We start from the raw sequence: 27,538 nt of genomic DNA on the forward strand, positions 1-27,538 counted from the left end.
GCTGGTGACTTGCTGATTTGTACTTGCCATCAAGATACCAAATTATGGGCAGACTTTTTCCTACAGGAAGCAAAAGTTGGGAGAAGAATTGCTTTCTTGTGTTTGATTCAAAGGCAGCAGTGAATTGGCCAGGCTAAATTGCCCGTAGTGTTAGGTAAGGGGTAAATGTAGGGGTGTGGGTGGGTTGCGCTTCAGCGGGTCGGTGTGGACGTGTTGGGCCAAAGGGCCTGTTTCCACACTGTAAGTAATCTAACCTAATCTAATCTAATCAAAATAAGCTTGAAGGAGAAACGGGAAAACTGAGACAAAAATATGCTTAATTCTCTTCTGAAAGGTTTTCATTCTTGTCCGTGTCTAATGCAGGTGTCCAAGTGGTCAAGTGTTGGTGATTAGTAATGGTACAGGCCTTGAGCACTGTGCAATGTTGCCGTGTGGAGCATGGACATGTCGGAACGGGGGCACATGTGTTGCTCAAACCCTGGATATGTTTGTCTGCCATTGCAAAGAAGGTTACAAAGGACAGCAGTGTGAGATCAGCATGGTGACTTCAGGAATTCCTGCAGTGCTGAACATCAACTCTATCCTAGCTGTCAGCACGTGCCTTCTCCTCTTATTAGGTAGCTCATGCATTATTACCAGCATGCCCCTGTTCTAACCAAAGTTGTCTCATTTGGCATCTTTGCTGATGTCATATGACATCACATAATTTCTCAATATGCACTAATTATACGTCTGTCTGCTGTTACCTTTGTGTTAAACTTTCAAGAGCCAGATTCATTTGTATTCCTTGAAGTGTTCATCTATGCTATTATGATTCCAGCTGATGTAGTTACTGAACAAATCAGATCCAAGTCTGAAACTTGGGGCTTGAGAGATCATATTTTGTTTTGTTTTGGTTGTAACACTGAAACATAAGCACACAATGCTACAGGTTTTTTAAAACAACAAAAGTTCATTAACAAACAAAAATGAAGGTATGATAGAATAAATCAAACAATCTTAATACAAATTCAAAGATTTTTAAATACAGTAAAAATATAATCCCATCAATCCCATGGCACTCGTTTATAAATTGAAAAGAAAAGCAATGACATTTTTATAGTACCAAAATGAACACGTGGTATGAGATGCAAAAACAGACCTTGCATTATACATAAAAACACCACTTGTGCAGTGCTCAGAGTCTCTTCTGTAACACCTCAGTTGCTTTACATCACATAATTTCAAATTATAGTGTGGAATTGCAGATAACTTCTTTCTGGAGCTATTATGCACCCAAGTTTAAATTTAACCAATTTTAAGAAACATCTTCAGGGTTTTATCCCAACAGTTCTGGACTTGGAACATCACCAACTCTTTACTCTAAACTAATCTAATTTTGCCACATCCTTCCTTTCTCAGAAACACTGGTCTATACTGCCACCTTCATCCAAGAACTTCACAGGTCTGCTGAAAACAATAGGAAGAATGAAACAAAAACCTCTCTAAGCTTTGATTTGGAGGTGCCGGTGTTGGACTGGGGTGTACAAAGTTAAAAATCACAAAACCCCAGGTTATAATCCAATAGGTTTAATTGGAAGCACTAGCTTTCAGAGCGCAGTTCCTTCATCAGGTGGTTGTGAACCACCGGATGAAGGAGTGGCACTCCGAAGGCTAGTGCTTCCAAGTAAACTGGTTGGATTATAACCTGGTGTTGTGTGATTTTTAACTGTCTAAGCTTTGGGTGATTGCTTTAAGCTTACTAAAAGAAAACTCTTCCGATCTTCTAAACAGGAGCTTGTGTATCTTGATTGGTTGTACAATCCTACTAATGTACCCAAGATCCTATTAATTCTAAAGCTAGTTTATTTTAAATAAATCACAACCACGCTTCCATATTTACCATGGAAATAGGAACTGCTGCCTCGTATTGCCAGTTTGTGCAGAAATGCCCCAGAGGCAACAAAAGGGCAAACCTCTAAGCATAAGCAAATGGTAAATTGCTTAACACAATAACACATACAATTCATGGTTGGGAAAGCAGGCAGGTGATTGACTCTCAAACATTTCCAGATGTTACTCAGTAACCATCCATGAGGATGAACAGCAGAGTAAGAGTTAATTCATTCACAGTACTACAGCAAACCCAAAGATAATGGATTTTCTAGTAGTGGAGACTCTAAACATGTCAGAATCATTGATACTTACAGCACAAAGGGAGGCTATTCAACATTTTTTTTATTTGCTCATGGGAAGCAAGCATTGCTGGCAAGGCCAGTATCTTTGGCTAATGCTGAATAGCTGATGAAAGGTGCTGGTAAGTTTTGAGCTAATGCAATCTACATGATGTGAGAATGTCCAAAGATTGTGGCTATGTTAGCATTCAGGCAACATCAACCATAAACAAACCCACAATCCTGCCCTAGTCAGACATATTGTTACACTGTCAGGTTCTCTATTCTTCCAATTACTTTGCTTTGTTTGTCAAATGTACTGAAAGGGAATTTCAGTGTAACATTGAATAAAAATGAAATATTTATACTAGATAAGGGCATCTGCAAACAACATTGATTTTCCAACTGACATTTTCCACTTAAGTAAAGAAACCCATAACTGAATTTATGCTAACTGCCAGAGAAATTTGTTTGTGATTTATCTGTCTAATTTGTGATTTTCAGAACTGCATCCTTCCCTCATCCCAAAACTGAACTATCTATTGAAAACTGGTGTCTGTTTGTACACAGTAGAGGGGTTATATCTGACTCCACATATTGCAGAATGAGTTTGTTTTGATATGGTGTAGTAGAGACTGGGCTAGATTTTGCAATTATGATTATTTTAACATACCATCACTAACTCAATTACTTTATCAAGGTTAACAATGTTAATTGAATAATAGACACTACTACAGCCTTTTTCTCTGAGTAATGGAATATTATTTACAGACATGGAGTGAATTTTATGGGTGTGAAATCTTAAACATGATCCTGTCACAACTTTATCTCTGCTGTTTCAGTTCTGGTAATTGGCTTCAGTGTATGGGGCATGTGTGGAAAAACCAAATTCCAGAAAGGAGGAGTTTATCACATACCTGTTGAGCATGAAAGTTGGGAGGATGTACGGGAAAATATTCTAAATTATGATGAAGAAGGAGGTGGAGAAGAAGACCAGGTATGCAAGGTTGTTTAATCTTCCTTCTACAATCAGTTAGAATTAAATGTCTGGGCTGCTTTTTTTTAAGCTCTGCTTTGCAAAATGCTGCTGAAGTGCCTAGTTTTGCTGTACTTTCAGCTCAAGATCTAAAATTATAATCAGCCCAAATTGACGGAATAAAGTTTCCTCTCTGAGCTGGGTTCAAGCATCTTATGTATCAGCAACTGAAAGGAACCAGTTTCACTTTTTGTTGGAGATGGGCAATAAAAAGTACAAATAGTGTCCAAACTCAGTCACTTTCACTTTCTAGAAAGACAAGGCATAAGAAGTATTGCCTCTAAAACCCCATTCAACAGTGTCAACGAAGTGTGCCCAGTGGCGAAGATGGCATATACTCACTCTTTCTTCATTATTGATGATGCTAATAGTTCCTAACTGATAGAATGCCAGGTGTACTTTCACCACATGGACTGTAGTGGTTCCGGGAGGCAGCTCATCACCAACTTTTCAAGGGTATTTAGGAATAGATAATCCCTGGATGATCTCAGTCCTGCAAGAACTGGCCTTGCTAGTTCCACTGGTTTGCTCTTGCTGATTGATTCTGAGAATTGAATTGTATTAGCTTTATTGTCATATGTACGTAAATGAGTACAGTGAAAAGTTTACAGTCATCGCATTACAGAACCATCTTAGGAACAAATTCTTAGGAAGCAAAACAAAATTAGAAAAGTAAAGAATTAAATAGTCCAGCGTTACAGGTCATAGGAATGAATTAGAAAAATAAAGAAGTAAAAAGTTCAGAAGAAAGTCTTTCTGACCCAGTCCATGCCGGATCTAGCCTCCAGGAGACCTGCATCATCTCACTGCTGCCTGCACTGGACCCGCTAATGTGGGATTTGCCCCATTGTACGTAGCTTGTCTTTGCTGCTGGGCACACTTTGCTGACACTGTTGAACCACACTTGGCCCGCAACCAAGAATCCCTGGCTCCGCTGCCAGACCAGGCCACCACCCAGCCGCTTCGGCTACAGATGTTACCTTGCTGGTGCCGCCATCTTAAAGAGTCCTGCTGCTACCGGCACCGCTGTCCCCGATCACTGGAAGAGCTTTCTGCTGCTGCCACTGGCCCCAAATGCTAGGAGAATGCTCTTGCAGCTGCTGCCACTGTCTCTCAATTGCAGGAGAACATACCCATTGCTGCTGCCAGAATGAATCATTTTGATTGTTCAATGTTAATTAGTTCCAACTTCATCTGCATAAAAGTCACCAACAAACTGATAAAGGGTTTCTGCCTGAAATGTTGACACTCCTCCTCGGATGCTGCCTGACCTGCTGTGCTTTTTCAGTGCCACACTTTCTGACACTGACTCTGCAGCATCTACAGTTCTAACTTTCACCTAGAAACTAAAGTCAGCTAAGAGCATGGTCTTATCTTCTGGCAGAACCAGTTCATTCTGAACATGTTTTGAAATCCTTGAGCAACCCGGTGTGGTACTTCTACCTATGTTGTTGGATAAACAGTATGCCCAGTTAACTTTTCCAATGTTTTTGTTGTGTACTTTAAATCAAGGGTGTGTTTTGTAATATATTTAGGATTGAATAGCCTTAACTGTGCCAGTCAAAGTCTGGCACTATTAGCAATGAGAGAGGTGAGACAGTTAGCACAGGGAGATTTTGCTGAATCCCTGAAACTTAACTCAATGTTAAATATTTTCATTCTCTCAATGCTACCAGTTAACTTGACTGGTTGCTTCTTGACTGACTTAATGAATTTAATTGCTACCAGACACTGGTATAAAGACACAGGCCAATTCCCTTGCCTTGTCTGTATAAAACCAGGAATAGTGGGTTTAATAGTGTGGGAGAACTGATTGTGGAAGTCTCAAGAAGGTCAGTAAAGGTTCTGAATGAAGGGAGAAGACCAAAAGTCAACTCTTCTTCCCTTGTTCTGTCTTGGTATGTGATTCGGCTAATGTCAAGTTACTTGCCAAGATTTCAGTGGTGTTGCAATCAGTTTGACATTAGCACTTTTTCCTGCAGGTAATCCTGCCAACATTTAATTTTCTGTCTGTTTTTAGTGAAAGAATCCCTCTGTCTGGTGGGTCAGCTTCATATTTTTAACACAATTTTAGGCTGGATTTGCAAAGCAGGGACAGAAACTGGAATTAGGGAAATTTCAAAATCAGAATCCCAGAGATTGTCTCAGGATCCCAATATACCTGGGATAGTTTGGAATTTTCAAAGTACTAATGCAGTGGAGAGGACAGAAACTTACTTGCCGCCAATTAATGGTCCATTACATCACTTAACCTCTTGGTAGTAAACCTGTCCAATTGGAACATAATTTTTAATGTTTAATTTGGTCAAACTGAATGTTAGTGTCCAGTTGTCAGGGTGACTGCAGAGATATTGGAAAGTTGATGTGAATTTGTGTAAAGTTGAAACTTGATGGACCAACTAGCAATGGATCAGTGCTTCACCTTTTCTCTCATTGTATGTCTGGTCTCATCTGTATTCCACCTCCTGGTGTTCTGAAATGATGTCTGGCTTATATGAGGCCCCTGCATAGGTGCTACTTGCTTTTGCCACTAGCAATAGACAAGCAGCCAGTACCTCTTTGAGGAGGTCAGTGCACGTAATTCGGTTCTGAATGTGGATCCTTTCAAATTAGGACACTTGAATTTAAAAAGAATAGAAAAAGAGCTGCTCTGTTGACCAGTGGAGCCAGGTCCCAGAGTTCCTGACTCTGATTTGAAATTCCAGTCCCTCATTCAAAAACAAAAGGGAGGGAAACTGCTGATGTTATTTCTGCCATTTTCACATCAAAATCTCCTGGAGGAAAAATTATCAGGGATAATCTTATGAACCTTTGTTCCGAACTGTGATTTTATGAGCATCCCACCCAGACCCATTCCCTATCCTATCCCTGTAACTCTGTATTTTCCATGACTAATCCATCTAACCTCCACATCCCTGGGCACTACGTACAATTTAGCATGACCAGTCCACTTAACCTGCCAATCTTTGCACTGTGAGCGGAAACCAGAGTAAACCCACCCAGACACAAAGAGAATGTGCATATTCCACATTGACAGTTGCCCAAGGCTGGAATCAAACCTGGTCCCTGGCCCTGGGAGGCAGCAGTGTTAACCACTTATCATATGCCATGGGTGGCATGGATGGCTATGGAGGCATAAGTTCAAATCCCATACTAACAGCTAAGGGAACTTAAATTCAAGCAATTGTACAAATCTGGAATTTTATAAACTCTCTATAAGAGTCAAATTATTACTAAAAAGTTGAATAAGAATAAACCAGACTGATCACCTGGCATTGCTGGAGACACATGACATCATACAAGCACCTTGCCCAGTTGAGCCCCAAAGTTTTCCTGACTAATTTTGGGGACTTTTGCGAAAATTGCAATAGTTATTTTAAGACAAGTTCCATTGTATATGGTGACCTCGATAAGTGGGATGGTCTCAGAACAGATCAAGCAACTCAAAACTAGGCATCCATGGGGTCCTAGGAGCCAAGAGCCAGCAGCAGAATTGTATTTGAGCCCAATTTTTGAACTCATGGCTTGGCATACTCCTCACTTTGCTGATATCATCAAGCCAGGGAACCAACTCTGTTTCAATGAGGAATACAGAGAGTAGAAGTAGCACTGCACATATCTAAAAATCAGGTGCCAACTGACAAAACCACAACATAGGACTACACACATGTTATGCAGTGGAAGAAGCAGATAGTTGAGAGACCTGAGCGATGATGAATGATACCAGAGCCGTGCAGTCTTGCCACATCCAGTCACGGACAACTGAATAACTAACCAGTGGAAGAAACTCCACATATATCCCCATATTCAGTGCAAAAGAGAAGGCTAAAACATTCAGGTTTTGTCGATTGTATTCTCATATAGCAGTTGTCCAGCAATGGGCTACGTTGTTCCTTTTATGTCACTCAGTTCCAAACTTCATTGTCTAAAGATGGGCAGAAGAGCTAAATTCTAGAGATGAAGTAAGATTGCAAGCCCTTGTTCTTTAAAATTAATTCGCAGGATGTGGGTGTCCCTTACTCGGTCAGCATTTATTACCCATCCCTAATTGCCTGTCAGAAGATGGTAATGAGTTGCCTTCCTGAACTGCAGCAGGTCTAGGAATGTAGGTACATTCACAATGCAGTAAAAAGGCAACAAATATCACGTCATGAAGTGAATGGGAGTCCAGGGAAATCTGTCCACTAGTTGGAATCATATTTTGCAAAAACAAGAGTGTTTTTTTTGTTGTTGGAATATATCACCTCAGTCCCAGGACAGCAATGCAGGAGTTCCTCAGAGTAGTGTCCTCGGCACGGCTGCTTCATCAATGATCTTGCTTCATCGAAAGGTCAGTTCAGTCTCATTTATGTTTATTCAGATACTGAAACGTGACATTTCTATCCTCCATTGGGCAGCAATAATCATCTCCAATCTCTAACCCTGTCCGGTTTGCATTCAATGGTATTAACATCAATGAACTCCCAACCAGTTACAATATTTTTGAGTTACAAATAACCAGAAGTTTAACTGGACCAGTGGTAACTGCAGGTTAGAGGGTACGATCTCTGTGGTAAATAACTCACCTCCTGACTCCATAAAGTATGTCCACCATCCACAAGACAGAACTCAGGAATATCACATGTTTATAGGAATGCATCTCCGAGAACTCTCTGGAAGGGAAGGAAAAGCAGTAATATGAGCTCAGAGTACATCAGTCTTACCTGTCCCATGTCTTTATTTTTTACAAAATATTTTTGCTTGGGATGTTGGCAAGGCCTGCATTTGTTGCCCATCCCTAATTGTCCCTGAACTGATGAGCTTTCTATGACATTCCAAGAGCAGTTAAAAATCAAACACATGACTCTGGATTATGTATAGGCCAGACAAAGTAAGGGCAGCAGACTTCCTTCCCGAAAGGATATTGGGTGAGCTTTTATGACAAGCAACAATGATTGCATGATCACCGATAAACAAGCTTTCCACTCTAGATTTTGTTGAATTGAAATTTCACTATCTGGCATGGTGGGATTGAAACTCATATTTCCAAAACAGATGCCTGGGGATTGGGTTCACAAGCCTAGTGACATTAGTGCTATGCCAATGCCTCCTATTATAGCCTTTATTGAACTGGCCATAAGATTGAGCAAGTGCTGCATGGTGGATATCTCATGTTTATGGCAAGCCAAGAGGCACATCATTACATTATCACATTTCTATCCCAAACATCCTGCCTTCAATTCAAGAAGAAAAAAAGAATCCGTGAATTATCACTTACGGTGTGAACTATCCAATACTCACACTGTTTTCATGCCTTAGCAGTTTAATATCTCATCATTCTCCACACATTCATCACACTCGTAATCTTAAATTGCACCAGTCTCTTAGTTATGTGTGTGTATTGTTGATACCTGTTCATCAAGGTAATGTTCCATCTCCAGGGACATTAACCCCATATCAATTATTGTCACAATGCTGTTGACATCTGGTTAGTCTGTGTTTCATGCAGATGTTGAGTTTCTGCTCAGCAGGCTGCATATGTTGTGTGTTATAGAGTCATAGAGATGTACAGCAAGGAAACAGACCCTTCGGTCCAACCCGTCAATGCCGACCAGATATCCCAACCCAATCTAGTTCCACCTGCAAGCACCCGACCCATATCCCTCCAAACCCTTCCTATTTGTATACCCATCCAAATGCCTCTTAAATATTGCAATTGTAACAGCCTCCATCACATCCTCTGGCAGTTCATTCCATACACGTACCACCCGCTGCGTGAAAAAATTGCACCTTAGGTCTCTTTTATAGTTCTGGATTCCCCGCACCAGGGAAAAGACTTTGTCTATTTAAGACCATAAGACCATAAGACATAGGAGTGGAAGTAAGGCCATTCGGCCCATCAAGTCCACTCCGCCATTCAGTCATGGCTGATGGGCATTTCAACTCCACTTACCAGCGTTCTCCCCGTAGCCCTTAATTCCTCGAGACAACAAGAATCTATCCATCTCTGCCTTGAAGACATTTAGCGTCCCGGCCTCCACTGCACTCCGTGGCAATGAATTCAACAGGCCCACCACCCTCTGGCTGAAGAAATGTCTCCGCATTTCTGTTCTGAATTAACCCCCTCTAATTCTAAGGCTGTGTCTACAGGTCCTAGTCTCCTCACCTAATGGAAACAATTTCCTAGCGTCCACCCTTTCCAAGCCATGTATTATCTTGTACATCTCTATTAAGTCTCCCCTTAATCTTCTAAACTCCAATGAATACAATCCCAGGATCCTCAGCCATTACTCATATGTTAGACCTACCATTCCAGGGATCATCCGTGTGAATCTCTGCTGAACACGCTCCAGTGCCAGTATGTCCTTCCTGAGGTGTGGGGACCAAAACTGGACACAGTACTCCAAATGGGGCCTAACCAGAGCTTTATAAAGTCTCAGTAGCACATCTCTGCTTTTATATTCCAACCCTCTTGAGATAAGTGACAACATTGCATTCGCTTTCTTAATCACGGACTCAACCTGCATGTTTACCTTTAGAGAATCTTCGACTAGCACTCCCAGATCCCTTTGTACTTTGGCTTTACTCATTTTCTCACCATTTAGAAAGTAGTCTATGCTTTTATTCTTTTTGCCAAAGACCTCGCACTTGCTCACGTTGAATTCCATCAGCCATTTCCTGGACCACTCTCCCAAACTGTCTAGATCCTTCTGTAGCCTCCCCATTTCCTCAGTACTACCTGCCTGTCCACCTAACTTGGTATCATCTGCAAACTTCGCTGGAATGTCCCTCATCCAAGTCATTAATATATAATGCGAATAGCTGTGGCCCCAACACTGAACCCTGCGGGACACCGCTCGTCACCGGCTGCCATTCCGAAAAAGAACCTTTTATCCCAACTCTCTGCCTTCTGTTAGACAGCCAATCCTCAATCCATCCCAGCAGCTCACCTCGAACACCATGGGCCCTCACCTTGCTCAGCAGTCTCCTGTGTGGCACCTTATCAAAGACCTTTTGAAAGTCTAGATAGACCACATCCACTGGGTTTCCCTGGTCTAACCTACTTGTCACCTCTTCAAAGAATTCCAACAGGTTTGTCAGGCATGACCTCCCCTTCCTAAATCCATGTTGGCTTGTTCTAATCAGACTCAGCTCTTCGAAGAATTTAGAAACCTCATCCTTAATGATGGATTCTAGAATTTGACCAACAACCGAGGTTAAGCTAATTGGCCTATAATTTTCCATCTTTTGTCTTGATCCTTTCTTGAACAAGGGGGTTACAACAGCCATCTTCCAATCATCCGGGACCTTTCCTGACTCCAGTGACTCTTGAAAGATCTCAACCAATGCCTCTGCTATTTCCTCAGCCACCTCTCTCAGAACTCTAGGGTGTATCCCATCGGGGCCAGGAGATGTATCAATTTTAAGACTTTTTAACTTTTCTAGCACTATCTCTTTTGAAATGGCAACCATACTCAACTCAGCCCCCTGACTCCCTTTAATTGTTGGGAGATTATCTCCTTATCTCCCATCACTATGTACTGAAAGAAACTTTTACTATCATTTCTAATATTACTGGCTAGCCTACCTTCATATTAGATCCTCTCATTTCTTATTACACTCTTTGTTATCCTCTGTTTTTGTAGCCTTCCCAATCTTCTGATTTCCCACTGTTCTTGGCCACTTTATAGGATCTCTCTTTTTCTTTAATACATTTCCTGACTTCCTTTGTCAGCCATGGTTGTCTAATCCCTCCCCGGATAATCTTTCTTTTCTTGGGGATGAACCTATGTATAGTGTCTGCAATTATACCCACAAACTCCTGCCATTTTTGCTCTACTGTCTTCCCGGTTAGCCTCTGCTTCCAGTCTATTTTTGTCAGTTCCTCTCTCATACCCTCATAATTACCTTTATTTAACTGTAACACCATTACATCCGATTTTGCCTTCTCTTTTTCAAACTGCAGACTGAACTCTACCATATTATGATCGCTACTTCCTAAGGGTTCCCTTACTTTAAGATCTTTTATACAGTCTAGTTCATTGCAAAGCACTAGGTTCAGAATAGCCCGCTCCCTTGTGGGCTCCATGACAAGCTGTTCCAAAAAGCCATCCTGTAAGCATTCCATGAATTCCCTTTCTTTGGATCCACTAGCAACATTATTTACCCAGTCCACCTGCATATTGAAGTCTCCCATGATCAATTTATCCTATCTATGCCCCTCATAATTTTGTAAACCTCTGTAAGGTCACCCCTTAGCCTCCGACGCTCGAGGGAAAACACTCCCAGCCTGTTCAGCCTCTCCCTGTAGCTCAGATCATCCAAGCCTGGCAACATCCTTGTAAATCTTTTCTGAACCTTTTCAAGATTCACAATATCTTTCCGATTGGAAGGAGACCATAATTGCACGCAATATTCCAACAGTGGCCTAACCAATGTCCTGTACAGCCGCAACATGACTCCCCAACTCCTATAGTCAATACTCTGACCAATAAAGGAAAGCATATTAAACACCTTCTTCACTATCCTATCTACCTGCAACTCCACTTTCAAGGAGCTATGAACCTGCACTCCAAGGTCTCTTTGTTCAGCAACACCCCCTAGGACCTTACCATGAAGTGTATAAGTCCTGTTGTGGTTCTGTTCGCCGAGCTGGAAGTTTTTGTTGCAAACGTTTCGTCCCCTGGCTAGGCGACATCATCAGTGCTCTGGAGCCTCCTGCGAAGCGCTTCTTTGATGTTTCTTCCGGTATTTATGGTGGTCTGTCCTTGCCGCTTCCGGGTGTCAGTTTCAGAAACATCAAAGAAGCGCTTCGCAGGAGGCTCCAGAGCACTGATGATGTCGCCTAGCCAGAGGACGAAACGTTTGCAACAAAAACTTCCAGCTCGGCGAACAGAACCACAACAACGAGCACCCGAGCTACAAATCTTCGCACAAACCGTGTATAAGTCCTGCTAAGATTTGCTTTCCCAAAATGCAGCACCTTGCATTTATCTGAATTAATCTCCATCTGCCACTTCTCAGCCCATTGGCCCATCTGGTCCAGATCCTGTTGTAATCTGAGGTAACCCTCTTTGCTGTCCACTACACCTCCAATTTTGGTGTCATCTGCAAACTTACTAACTGTACCTCTTATGCTCGCATCCAAATCATTTATGTAAATGACAAAAAGTTGAGGGCTGAAAATGTGTTGCTGGAAGAAGAAGAAGTGTTCAGAAGAAGGGCTCATGCCCGAAATATCGGTTCTCCTTCTCCTTGGATGCTGCCTGACCTGCTGCGCTTTTCCAGCAACACATTTTCAGCTCTGATCTCTAGCATCTGCAGTCCTCACTTTCTCCTACAAAAAGTTGAGGACCCAGCACCGATCCTTGTTGCACTCCACTGGTCACAGGCCTCCAGTCTGAAAAACAACCCTCCACCACTACCCTCTGTCTTCTACCTTTGAGCCAGTCCTGTATCCAAGTGGCTAGTTCTCCCTGTATTCCATGAGATCTAACCATGCTAATCAGTCTCCCATGGGGAACTTTGTCGAACGCCTTACTGAAGTCCATATAGATCACATCTACTGCTCTGCCCTCATCAATCTTTATTGTTACTTCTTCAAAAAACTCAATCAAGTTTGTGAGACATGATTTCCCATGCACAAAGTCATGTTGACTATCCCGAATCAGTCCTTGCCTTTCCAAATACATGTACATCCTGTCCCTCAGGATTCCCTCCAACAACTTGGCCATCACCGAGGTCAGGCTCACCGGTCTATAGTTCCCTGGCTTGTCTTTACCGCCCTTCTTAAACTGCGGCACCACGTTTGCCAACCTCCAGTCTTCCAGCACCTCACCTGTGACTATCAATGATACAAAAATCTCAGAGGCCCAGCAATCACTTCTCTAGCTTCCCACAAAGTTCTCAGGTACACCTGATCAGATCCTGGGGATTTACCGTTTCAAGGCATCCAGCACTTCCTCCTCTGTAATCTGGACATTTTGCAAGATGTCACCATCTATTTCCCTACAGTCTATATCTTCTATATTCTTTTCCACAGTAAATACTGATGCAAAATATTCATTTTGTACCTTCCCCATTTTCTGTGGCTCCACACAAAGGCCACCTTGCTGATCTTTGAGGGGCCCTAATCTCCCTAATTATCCTTTTCTCCTTAATATAATTGTAAAAACCCTTTGGATTCTCCTTAATTCTATTTGCAACGCATGTCCCCGTTTTGCTCTCCCGATTTCCCTCTTCAGTCACCGTGGGCGGCACGGTGGCACAGTGGTTAGCACTGCTGCCTCACAGCGCCAAGGACCTGGGTTCAATTCCCGCCTCAGGCGACTGACTGTGTGGAGTTTGCACGTTCTCCCCGTGTCTGCGTGGGTTTCCTCCGGGTGCTCTGGTTTCCTCCCACAGTCCAAAGATGTGTGGGTCAGGTGAATTGGCTATGCTAAATTGCCCGTAGTGTTAGGTAAGGGGTATGGGTGGGTTGCGCTTTGGCGGGTTCAGTGTGAACTTGTTGGGCCGAAGGGCCTGTTTTCACACTGTAAGTGATCTAATCTAATCTATACTCCTACTTTCTTTATACTCTTCGAAGGATTCACTTGATCTATCCTGTCTATACCTGACATATGCTTTCTTCTTTTTCTTAACCAAACCCTCAATTTCTTTAGTCATCCAGCATTCCCTATACCTACCAGCCTTACCTTTCACCCTGACAGGAATATACTTTCTCTGGATTCTTATTATCTCACTTCTGAAGGCTTCCCATTTTCCAGCCGTCCCTTTACCTGCAAACATCTGCCTCCAATCAGCTTTCAAAAGTTCTTGCCTAATATTGTCAAAATTGGCCTTTCTCCAATTTAGAACTTCAACTTTTAGATCTTGTCTATCCTTTTCCATCACTATTTTAAAACGAATAGAATTATGTTCGCTGGCTCCAAAGTGCTCCCCCACTGACACCTCAGTCATCTGCCCTGCCTTATTTCTCAAGAGTAGGTCAAATTTTGCACCTCCTCTAGTAGGTACATCCACATACTGAATCAGAAAATTGTCTTGTACACACTTAAGAAATTCCTCTCCATCTAAACCTTTAACACTATGGCAGTCCCAGTCGATGTTTGGAAAGTTAAAATCCCCTACCATAACCACCCTATTATTCTTACAGATAGCTAAGATCTCCTAACAAGTTTGTTTCTCAATTTGCCTCTGACTATTGGGCGGTCTATAATACAATCCCAATAAGGTGATCATCCCTTTCTTATTTCTCAGTTCCACCCATATAACTTCCCTGGATGTATTTCTAGGGATATCCTCTCTCAGCACAGCTGTAATGCTATCCCTTATCAAAAATGCCACTCGCCCTCCTCTTTTGCCTCCCTTTCTATCCTTCCTGTAGCATTTGTATCCTGGAATATTAAGCTGTCAGACCTGCCTATCCCTGAGCCATGTTTCCGTAATTGTTATGTCCCATATTCCTAACCATGCCCTGAGTTCATCTGCCATCCCTGTTCGGCCCCTTGCATTGAAATAAATGCAGTTCAACTTATTAGTCCTATCTTGTCCCTGCCTGCCCAAACTGTTTGACTCACTTCTGTTCTCAGCTGTACCCGTCTCAGATCGATCTCTTTCCTCACTATCTCCCTGGGTCACACCCCCCCACATCACTAGTTTAAATCTTCCCAAGCAGTTCTCGCAAACTTCCCTACCAGTATATTAGTCCCCTTCCAATTTAGGTGCAATCCGTCCTCCTTGTACAGGTCACTTCTTCCCCAAAAGAGATTCCAATGATCCAAAAATGTGATCCATACACTAGCTCCTCAGCCATGCATTCATCTGCTCTATCCTCCTATTCCTGCCCTCACTAGTTCGTAGCGCCGGGAGTAATCCAGATATTACTACCCTTGAGTTCCTCCTTTTTAAATATCTGCCTAACTCTCTGTAATCTCCCTTCAGAGTCTCAATCTTTTCCCTTCCAATGTCGTTTGCTCCAATATGGCCAATGACCTCCTGCTGGCCCCTCTCTCCCGTGAGAACATTCTGCACCCTCTCTGAGACATCCTTGATCCTGGCACCAGGGAAACAACACACCATTCTGCTTTTTCTCTGCTGGCCACAGAAACGTCTGTCTGTTCCTCTGACTACAGAATCCCCTAACACAATTGACCTCTTGGAAGCCGACGTACCCCTCGGTACATTGCTTTTACTTCTGCTGCTTGCTACAACTCCCACATTCTGGGAATCTGAGCATAAACGTATTGCTGTCAGTAAGTGACTTATATACTTGGCATCAGGCATCTTTAAATGCAATTTTCCTGTGATCAATTTTACGTTCATTGGTTAAGCTCTAGGTAGCAATGGCTCCCTTATCATGTCTCCTCATTCACAATCCAGCAGATCATCTAATATAGTCTATATTCTAGGAAAATCACTATCAATTTCATCCTGTCTGTAGTGGTACTGCTCTGAATCCATGGAAATGCCAAACCATGTGCACAATTGTCTGTCTCTCCCAAACAGTGGCTAAAATGTATTTAGGAAGCTACTGCTTTTAACTCGCTTCACTTGCCAGCAATCATCCTTCACATTGAGGGTACTGACTATTTTTGCCTTGTGGCAAAATTCCTATAGGTTGGCATAGGTTATTGAGATCTTTTTAGAGATAAATTCAGATCTTTTAGATCAATGCTTGCTTTCAGCTTTCCAAGTTGTTTCACTGCTATCATGCTGCTAATCCATTCTGCAGAAGTTGTCACTTCCTTGATTATTCACTTACTTCCAGCTCTTCTATCCTGGCTTTCTGGCTGGCTGTAGAGTCATAGAGTTGTACAGTACAGAAACAAATCCTTCAGTCCAACTCATCCGCACTGACCAGATATCCTAAATTGATCTAGTCCCATTTACCAATGTTTAACCCATACCCCTCTAAACCTTTCCAATTCATGTACCCATCCAGATGCCTTTTAAGTGCCACCATGTCCTCTGACAGCTTATTCCATACTCTCTATGAAAGAAATTGCCCCTCAGGTCCATTTAAATATTTCACCCTCACCGTAAATCTATACCCTCTAGTTTTGGACTCCCCTACCCTATTCAGCCTATCCAAGCCCCTCACGATTTTATAAACTCTATAAGGTCACTCCTCAGCTTTCAATGCTCCAGGGAAAACAGTCCCAGCCTAATCAGTCTCTCTCAAACCTTCCAAGCCTGGCAACTCCTTGCAAATCTTTTCTGACCCATTTCAAGTTTACAAACATCTTTCCTATAACAAGGAGTCCAGAACTGAATTCAGTATTCCAGAAGTGGCCTAACCAAAAGCCGCATGCCAACTCCTATACTCAATGCTCTGACCAAAAAAGGCAAGTATGCCAAAGCCTTCATTGGCTATCTGCAACTCCACTTTCAAGAATCTATGCACCTACATCCCTAGGTCTGTTTGTTCAGCAACACTCCCCAGAGGCATACCATTAAGTGTATTCAAGGTCCCACTATATTCTAAGATAACCTTCTTCACTGCCCACTACACCACCAAGTTTGATGTCATCTGCAAGCTTACTAACCATCCCTCCTATATTCACATCCAAATCATTTATATACATGACAAAAAGCAGTGAACCCAACACTAAACCTTGAACACCAGTGGTCACAGGCCTCCAGTCCAAAAAACACCTTCTACCACCACCCCTGTCTCCTACCTTCAAGCCAATTTTGTATCCAATTGAATAGCTCCCCCGAATTCAATGTGATCTAACCTTGCTAGCCAGTCTATGGTCTTATGGATAAACACCTTGCTGAAGTCGATATACACAATGGGTAAAAACAATGACTGCAGATGATGGAAACCAGATTCTGGATTAGTGGTGCTGGAAGAGCACAGCAGTTCAGGCAACATCCGAGGAGCAGTAAAATCGACGTTTCGGGCAAAAGCCCTTCATCAGGAATAATGAAGGGCTTTTGCTCGAAACGTTGATTTTACTGCTCCTCGAATGCTGCCTGAACTGCTGTGCTCTTCCAGCACCACTAATCCAGAATCAATATACACAATGCACTACCTTCATCAATCTTCTTTGTCACCTCTTCATTAAGCTCAATCAAGTTAACAAAACATGATTTCCTATGCACAAATCCATATTGACTACTCCTAAACAATGCTTGCCTTAGTGTTGAGGGCATCTTAAACTTTCACAGCAGAGGCTGAATTTGTAATACACTCTCCTACACTTAGATTGTATTCTCTATGAAATCATCCGAAACCGGGAAGCTCGTTGCTGTACTCTTTCAGGATCTATTTCACAGTCAATTTTTTAGCATTGTATGACATATTGCAAATCTCTTTTGGCAATGTTAAGGGTTACTAGTCAAAGCTTTAGATTGGTTCTTGCTGAGATGAGTTGCTTTTGCGAGGATAATTTGTCCTATTGTCATGTCTATGGTTCCATCACTGAGCCTCAAACTTACTTTCAAGAGCTTCATTTTTGGATCACACAAGTCTATGAAGTTCATAATGTTGCATGGTGTACTGGTGTCTAACTATAAGTTAACATGAAGTTCTCCTTCTGCAATCATCAATCCCATAGTCAGAAACCATTTGTCACTTTTTTCAATTTGACTATATCATACATACAACAGTTTTGTTCAGAGTGATTCCTTAAAATCTTGGCTGCTACCTCTCCAGTGACTACCTGGACCTACTTATTGTGATTTCTTCTAACTGAAGACTTGTGTGCAAAATCATTTGGCTTCTTGCAGCTTTTACCACACTGGACATGTTTTCTTGTAATATTCACAACTTGACCTTATCCATTACCTTTCTGCCTTTTCAGCCTGGAATATCAAATAACATAACACAAGGCTTGTTTTATTTCTGGCCGGCCTTGATTATTTGCTGATTTATAAACTCAGCACTTCTGCACATGTCAGACATTTTCCTGAACATATGTTCATTTTCACTCACGAGATGTGCTCTAACTGCAGGAACTCTTATGCTTAATACATCCTGTATTTAATTAGGTAATCTTTGGTTGTGCAAATGCACAGCAATCTGAATGCTGTGTTAATGAGGTCATGTCTGATCAAAAGATTATTTTGTACCTTGGGCCCAAATATTGAACTCATGCATTTCATAAATTATGCTCATATGGGGTTCAAATAAAGGGGGTACAGTGGTAGTCTGGCGCATTGACCTCTACACCGCTGAAGCCAGACGCCAACTCGAGGACACCTCCTCCTACCGCCTACTCAACCATGACCCCTCCCCCCCCCCATCACCAAATCATCATCCCCCAGACCATGCAGAACCTCATCACCTCAGGAGATCTCCCATCCACAGCTTTCAACCTCAGTCCGGGAACCCCGCACTGTTCGGTTCTACTTCCTTCCCAAGATCCACAAGCCTGACCACCCTGGCCGACCCCATTGTCTCAGCATGCTCCTGTCCCGCTGAACTCATCTCTACCTACCTCTACCTATCCCCCTAGTCCAGGAACTCCCCACATATGTTCGAGACACCACCCACGCCCTTCACCTCCTCCAAGACTTCCGTTTCCCCGGCCCCCAATCCCTCCGTTTCTTCCTCTCCCAACGTCCCCAACAGTACCCTTCCATCGACACTCTCATTTGTTTGGCCGAACTGGTCCTCACCCTTAACAATTTCTCCTTCTAATCCTTCCACTTCCTCCAGACCAAAGGGGTAGCCATGGGCACCCGTATGGGCCTCAGCTATGCCTGTCTCTTTGTTGGCTACGTGGAACAGTCCATCTTCCGTAAGTACACCGGCACCACTCCCCACCTCTTCCTCCGCTACATTGATGACTGCATTGGTACCACCTCATGATCCCGTGAGGAGGTTGAACAATTCATCAACTTCACCAACACATTTCACCCTGACCTTAAATTTACCTGGCCCATCTCTGACACCTCCCTCCCCTTCCTGGACCTCTCCATCTCCATTAATGACGACCAACTTGACACTGACATTTTTTACAAACCCACCGACTCCCACAGCTACCTAGATTACAGCTCTTCCCACACTACCCCCTGCAAAAATGCCATCCCGTATTCCCAATTCCTCCGCCTCTACCGTATCTGCTCCCAGGAGGACCAGTTCCACCATAGAACACACCAGATGGCCTCCTTCTGTAGAGACCGCAATTTCTCTTGGTTAAAGATGCCCTCCAACACATTTCATCCACATCCCGCACCTCCGTCCTCAGACCCCATCCCTCCAACCGTAACAAGGACAGAACCCCCCAGGTCCTCACCTTCCACCCTACCAACCTTCGCATAAACCAAATCATCCGCCGACATTTCCACCACCTCCAAATGGACCCCACCACCAGAGATATATTTCCCTCCCCACCCCTTTCCACCTTCCGTAAAGACCGTTCCCTCCATGACTACCTGGTCAGGTCTACACCCCCCAACAACCCACGCTCCCATTCTGGCACCTTCCCCTGCCACCACAGGAATTGCAAAACCTGCACCCACACCTTCTCCCTCACCTCCATCCAAGGCCCTAAAGGAGCCTTCCACATCTATCAAAGTTTTACCTGCACATCCACCAATATCATTTCCTGTATCCGTTGCTCCCGATGCGGTCTACTCTCCATTGGGAAGACTGGACGCCTCCTAGCAGAGTGCTTTAGGGAACATCTCTGGGACACCTGCACCAATCAACCACACCCTGTGGCCCACCATTTCAACTCCCCCTCCCACTCTGCCGAGGACGTGGATGTCCTGGGCCTCCTTCCGACACCTGGAGGAAGAACGTCTCATCTTCTGCCTCGGAACACTTCAACCCCAGGGCATCAATGTGGACTTCACCAGTTTCCTCATTTCCCCTTCCACTCACTCCAGTTCCAAACTTCCAGCTCAGCACCATCCCCATGACTTGTCCTACCTGCCTCTCTTCTTTTCCACGTGTCCATTCTACCCTCCTCTCTGACCTACCACCTTCATCCCCACCCCCATCCACCATTGTACTCTTTGCTACCTTCCCCCACCCTCCTCCCTGACCTATTACCTTCATCCCAACCCCCATTCACCTATTGTACTCTATGCTACTTTCTCCCCACCCCCACCCTCCTCTCATTTATCTGTCCACCCTTCAGGCACTCTGCCTGTATTCCTGATGAAGGGCTTTTGCCCGAAACGTTGATTTTAATGCTCCTTGGATGCTGCCTGAACTGCTGTGCTTTTCCAGCACCACTCATCCAGAATCATATGGGGTTCAAAGCCTACTTTCAAAATTTGCCTTTTTTTTTGTTTGTTCTTTGGACAGAGTTAGCATGAAATACACATTGTGACAGTCTCTCCCAAGAAATGGGAGAGCTACCCAAAGCTACTATCGTTTGATAATTAAATCTGTCACAATTTTACCATGGAAAGTGGAAAAAACTTCCAGTGCAGATTCTAATCACCTTTCATTTTGACCAGCAGCTATCATATCTCGTTCATTGCTTTTATCTGTGTCTCGCTTCTTTATTTTGTTTCATTTGTTTTTAGCAGTTTTCAACAACTCTGAACATTCTTTTGCAAGCTGTATTTAGCTCTTCAGCACTCAATCTGAGCTCCACTCTGACACCATGTGAAGAGCTGACAGGATACAATATTGCCTTTTTTATGTCTTTATTTAACTGGCAGTGAGATGGATGCCTTCAGTGAGTGCCTTAAAGTAGCAGTCACATGAATTTGGCAAGCTAGGAAGCATTTCTATCCCAAGCGAGCAGTTTCCCTGTCTGGCACCCTATTTTAGATCTTAGATTAGATTAGATTCCCTACAGTGTGGAAACAGGCCCTCACACCCTGCACCATCAACACATAGGTTTAAGCAGTTGCACTTCAGCAACTCACCAAGGCTCCTACAGCAACATTTTCCAAATCTTGACTCCTAACGTGGCATGGTGCCTTAGTGGTTAGTACTGCTGCCTCACAGCACCAGGGACCGAAGTTTGATTCCACCCTCGGGCAACTTCTGTGTGGAGATTGCACATTGTCCCCGCATCTGTGTGCGTTTCCTCCCAGCGCTCTGGTTTCTTCAGGTGTGCAGGTTATGTGGGTTGACCATGCTAAATTGCCCATAATAGCCAGGGATGAACAGGCTAGGTGGATTAGCCAAGGGAAACACAGGGATAGGTAGGGGTGTGGATTTGGGTGGGATTCTCTTCAGAAGGTTAGTGTGGACTCAATGGGCCAAATGGCCGGCTTCCACAATGTAGGGATGCTTTATAAGTAGGGGGGGGGGGGGGTCGTTCCTCATCCTGTTTTGGAATAAGTCACTGTTCCTTTAATGTTGCTGGATCAAAATCCTGGAACTCTCTCCCTAACAGTGGGTGCAGGAACTGCAGTGGCTCAAGATGGCAGCTCGTTACTACTTTTTCAAGGACAGTTAGGGATGGGAAATATTGACCTTGCCAATGATGCTCATATTTCCATGAGTAAAAAACATTGTAGTGAGATTACCAACCCAATCCAATGTGGTGTGGTCATCTGAATACGAGTTATAGAGTCCTACAACACGGAGACAGGCTCTTTGACCCAAACTGGTCCATACTGACCAAACTTTCCATCCATTCTAACCCCATTTCCCTGCATTTAGCCCATATGGTTGTAAACATTTCCTATCCATGTATTTGTCCAAATGCCTTTAAAATATTGTTAATGTACCCACCTCAACCACTTCTTCTGGCAGCTCATTCCAGAGCATATCACCCTCTGTGTAAACAAGTTGCTCCTCGGGTTCTCTTTTATTCTTTCCCTTCTAACCTTACAATGATGCCCTCTAGTCCTTGATTCCCCAAACCTGGGAAAAAGACTGAGTGCATTCACCCTAACCATGCCTCTCATGATATTATACACTTCTATAAGATCTGTCCTCAGACTCCCACACTCTCAAGAAAAATGCCCTAGCTTGTCCAATCTTTCCCTTTAATCAGACTGTTGAGTCCTGCAAACATCCTTGTACATTTCTTCTGCATTCTTTCCAGTTTAATAACATCCTTCCTATAACAAGGCAACCAAAACTGAACACAATACTCCAGGTGCAGCCTCACCAATGTCCTGTACAACTGCAACATAACTTCCCAACTTCTTTACTCAATGCCCAGACTGATGATGGTCAGTGTGTCAAAAGCCTTCTTCATTGCCCCTGTCCACCTGTGACTCCACTTTCAGACAACTGTGCACCTGAACTCCAAGATCCCTCTGTTCCACTACAAACCTTAAGGCCCTACCTTTCACCATGAAACTCTTACCTTGATTTGACTTTCCAAAATGCAAGGCCTCACCCTTGTCTATATTAAACTTCCTTTGCTAGTTCTTGGCCCATGTCCCAAGCTGATTAAGGTCCTACTGTAATTTCTAATAACCTTCCTCACAGTCCACAATACCGCCTATTTTAATGTTCTCTGCAAACTTACTAATCATGTCTTGCACATCCTCATCCAAGTCATTGATATGGATAACAAACAATAATTGGCCCAGCACCAACCCCTGAGGCACTCCACTAGTCATAGGCCTCCAATTCAACAAACATCCTTTCACTATTACCCTCTGCTTCTTGCCATTAAGCCAATTGTGTATCCAATTTGCCAGCGCCCCCTGGATTCCATTGAGCTAACCTTCCAAAGCAGCCTACCGTGTGGAATCTTATCAAAGGCCTTAATGAAATCCATAAAGACTTGTCTACTGCCCTGCTCTTGTCAATCTTCCTGGTCACTTAATCAAAGAACTCTAATCAATTTGTGAGGCATGATCTCCCACGGAGCCATGCTGACTACTCCTCATCAAGCCCTGTCTTTCCAAATGCATGTATATCTTATCTCTCAGAATCTTCTCAAGTAACTGAGCCACCACAGATATTAGGCTTACTGGCCTATAGTTCCCAGGCTTTTCTTTCTTGAATAATGACAGAGCATTCGCTACCATCCATTCTTCCGGGACCTCACCCGTGGCTAACGATGATGCAAAAATATCAGCCGGTCCCCTGCAATTTCTTCCCTAGCCTCTTGCAATGTTCCTTTATATACCTGGTCAGGACCAGGAAATTTAACCAACTTCATACATTCTAATATGTCCAACACCTTCTCTACTGTGATACAGACTGTACCCAATATGTACATATAAATACAATAAAGCCAGTAGCCACTCAGGGAATGGAGATGAACATTTTGGCAAAATGTGGACCAAAACCTTTATTTCACTTTGGCATGTATTTTCCAGTTGAAGTTAGTTAAAAGTCAGCACTAAACATGAACGTTGGTATTAAAATTAAAATGCATAAGAAAATCTAGGCTTTTATCTTCTTCACACATTTAATATCAAATTAGAATTTCTGCAATGAATTTGTATTGGCACAAAATGACTTAAATGAAATAAATATTAAACTTGTTTTATTTGGGAAGTTGTAATAGTAAATGATACTTATGAGAGAAGACTGCCAATCCTGCAAAAAAGATTTAACTTGTTGATTCGACAAAAATTGTTTTCACAACACAAACAGCACATTCTCAACACTGCAAGTTGATAACTTCAGTGAATTACATGTGAGTCGGTGGATGCAAAATAATATGGTATTCAGTGCTATCCTCAGTTTCATCAACAAAGAAATAATACAGAAAGTGAGGACTGCAGATGCTGGAGATCAGAGCTGAAAATGTGTTGCTGGAAAAGCGCAGCAGGTCAGGCAGCATCCAAGGAGCTGGAGAGTCGACGTGCATAAAGGGCTCGTGCCCGAAAGTCGACTCTCCTGCTCCTTGGATGCTGCCTGACCTGCTGCGCTTTTCCAGCAACACATTTTCAGCAAAGAAACAATACATACTTGTATAAGACACCATTGGAGTCATAGAGAAGTACAGCACAGAAACAAACAATTCGGTCCAACCCATCCATGCCGACCAGATATCCCAACCCAATCTAATCTCACCTGCCAGTACCTGGCCCATATCCTTCCAAACACTTCCTATTCATATACCCACCTATAGAAGTAAATTACTTAACTTGCCACAAACATAGTTAGGATTCCAATTCTGAATTGTTCTCACCTTCGTCTAATAAGATTTAGTTATGGGTATTTTGTGACAGTGCAGCAAGCCGCAATGTTATATCTGATGAAAACATACCTTTTGGACTTTGACAGAACCAGTAGCAAAACGCAAAGGGGTAAACTGATTTTTCTTCTACTTTTTAGAATGGTTATGACATCAGTGAGTTGAAGAAACCCTTACGAGCAAGTCTGTCTCAATCTCCATCAATAACGATTGCTCCTCTGGTAAAGGCCTCTCCTGAATCACAAGAAGAGAAACGAGACAATTTGAAAACTCATCCAAACATGATCTTTTCTGAGACAATTCAATCCAATACTCCAGACTTCAAAAACTATGTGGCCCGGATTATTTGGGATGCAGATAATGATCTGAGAGCAATTCCTGAGGACACAGTGCATGTTTACTGCTTTGAAGGACGAGGCTCACTAGCAGGAAGCCTCAGCTCAATGGACACGTCCAATGTAGATGAGGACTTGAATTATGACTATCTCAGAGACTGGGGCTCGAAGTTCGACAAATTGAAAGAATTTTGTTCCCAGAAACAGGGCAATGGGGTGTAATGGAAAAAGTACCACCAACAACACTGAGATATTTGAAAATCCTATCATATCATTGGAAAGATTAGTTCATGATCTCCTTTTCATATTTTTGTTCAAGTAATCAGAAATATTGAGTTCTGTAAATAAGAGTGAGATAAACTGCAAGTTGTGCCTCTTCTCAATTAGACTTTGAAACAAGGGGCATTCTGGTAGTTCCTGACAGTAACAATTAAACAAGAAAATATATTATGGCCATGGATTTTATCTTGCTTGCTCTGTTGGAGTAAAGGCTGTAGGAGACTGTAGCCAAAGATGATGTTCAGTCCTGTATAATCAATGACCAACGTTCACAAGGCAACTGATCTTCCAAACAATTCTGATGTATTTTATTCCTTTAAAAGGAAAGTTGCAAAATGCAAATTGATTGTTCCAGTATTGGAAACTCAGATGCCATGAATCATGATGTTTAAATTATACTGATCTTCCTGATGAACATAAAATCAACTGTCCTAATCAATGCCCTATTCCATATCACTTCAGAAGTGGGTATGTTATGTGAAATGTGAATATAATTTTTAGTGTTAACCACTACTCACAATCAAATACTTTCTGAAATTCACCAACTTCAAATTGTGCTTTTCTACATTTGAGACAGCTATTCCTCAGAAAATCAGTATGAGTGCAAATCAGTAATGTCCTGTTTTGAAAAGTTAAGTTATTTTTGTACTATATTTTCTTTGAGATGACTATGGTACTTTAAATATTACTTTTAGATGTATTTATTTTGTGCATGTATGTGTTCTGTGTTGAACTGAATTTTAATGCATTATGATTGTTTTGTTATAACTGATTAGCAATGCATGGTGCTCTGACATACAAATCCAACCTAAATGTTAGACTGTTACTGAGATTTACTAACGGGAATGCAAAGCCTTACCATGATAAACTTAATTGTACTACGGCATTGAAGGAATAATTCCACAGATGTAAAAGTAGATGCTGTAATTCATTTCTTGAATGCAACAATTGGACAAGTGAATGATAGAGGCACCATGGCAACAAAGATAGTTTTTTTTAAGTAATGGATTAAGGAAAAGTACTGCCAACAGTTACTTGGAACTAATATTTTGAGAACTATGCATGATCCCTGAGTGTGACAGTATATTTTCAAGTATGGCTAGAATAAACAAAATTTATAACTATTTCCCTCTCTTTTCCTCTCAACTTCTGTGCATTCCATGTATTAGAAACAGTCACGAGTTGAAAATGTGTTGCTGGAAAAACGCAGCAAGTCAGGCAGCATCCAAGGAGTAGGTGAATCGATGTTTCGGGCATAAGATCTTCTTCAGGAAAGGATAGTTTCCTGAAGAAGGATTCCTGAAAAAGGGCTTATGCCCGAAACGTTGATTCTCCTACTCCTTGGATTCTGCCTGACCTGCTGCGCTTTTCCAGCAACACATTTTCAGCTCTGATCTCCAGCATCTGCAGACCCCACTTTCTCCATTAGAAACAGTCAACCCACTTCCTCCTCTCAGGCCTCTGTCAGTGTTACTCAGAACTCATCAATCAGAAGACTTGCAACATTTTCCAATTGTCACCACCCACGACTGGAGATAGTCCAGGTTATACCTGTTGCTTCCCTCTGACTATATTCAAGTGAGACATGTGTCCCAGAGATGCACAGCTGTTTTCAGTTTCTCTATGGCAAGTGCCCCAGAGGTACTGCATCAAATGTTGAATAATTCTTAAATCAATACCAGCATGAAAAATGGGAATAAGTCATCATACATGTTTAAAAGATATCAATTTAGATAATAATGTAGTGATTATATTACTGGATTCATAATCCAGAGAGTGTTAATTCAAGTTCTACCACAGCAGTTTGACAACTTGAATACTGTTTACAAAATTTGGAAATAAAAAGCTGGTGTTGGCAAAAGTAACAACAAAATTGTCCATAAGAAATAGGATCAGGAGTAGGCGACTTGGCTCTTCGAGCCAGCTCTGCCATTTAATAAATTCATGGCTGATCTAATTGTAGTTTTAGGTCCACTTTCCTGTCTGCCACCACCCCAACCAAAAATCTGATTAATCCAGCCCTGAATAAATTCAATGACCCAGGCCCACTGCTCATTAGGGATAAGAGATTTAAAAATTAACAACCCTTTAAGAGAAGAAGTTCAACCTCAATTCAGTCTTAAATGGGATTTCTCTTATTTTAAAACAGCATCTTCGAGTCCCATGTTCCCATACTCTCACTATCTACTCTGTCAAACCATCTTTAATTAGACATTATATTAAGTTCACTTCTCATCCTTCCAAATTCCAACGAATATGGGCTAAAACTATTCAACCTTCATCCCAGGAATTAACCTCATAACCTAATTCCAATATAAATAAACAAGAAAATCAAAACTGTCCACATTACTTTGTGTCTGGCTACACCAATGCCTTGTAGAAATGTAGTAAGGCTTACCTCTGTCTGTCTTGTAATAAAGGCCAACATTCCATTTGTCTTCCTAATTATTTGGTATACTTACACTAACATTTGCTGAATCATGTACAAGGACAATCAGATGTATCTGTACTGTTGTGTTCTACAATCTCTTTGCATTTAAATAATACGCTTCTTTTCTATTCTATTCTGTGTGAGGTTGCCAACCTCAAATTTTTCCATACAATATTCCATCTCCAAATCTGTATGAACTCACATATCCCATCTATACCCCTTTGCAGACTCTTTATATTCTCCTCACAAATTTGTTTTGTACCTATCTTGGTACCATCAAGAAATGTGGCTGC

General features: G+C 42.4%; 1 protein-coding gene across 1 annotated transcript in view; it reads left to right on the top strand.

The window, feature by feature from the left end:
• Window positions 1–24,757, top strand: part of si:dkey-22o22.2 (neural-cadherin) — a 255,365-nt gene extending 230,608 nt beyond the window's left edge. Inside the window, exons 31-33 of the mRNA XM_060824042.1 lie at window positions 364–617; window positions 2,996–3,150; window positions 24,341–24,757. Of these exons, the coding sequence (XP_060680025.1) occupies window positions 364–617; window positions 2,996–3,150; window positions 24,341–24,757 (826 nt within the window). The remainder of the gene's footprint in view (window positions 1–363; window positions 618–2,995; window positions 3,151–24,340) is intronic.
• The last annotated feature ends 2,781 nt before the right edge of the window (window positions 24,758–27,538 follow it).

Source organism: Hemiscyllium ocellatum, chromosome 4, assembly GCF_020745735.1.
Source record: "Hemiscyllium ocellatum isolate sHemOce1 chromosome 4, sHemOce1.pat.X.cur, whole genome shotgun sequence".
NCBI lineage: Eukaryota > Metazoa > Chordata > Chondrichthyes > Orectolobiformes > Hemiscylliidae > Hemiscyllium > Hemiscyllium ocellatum.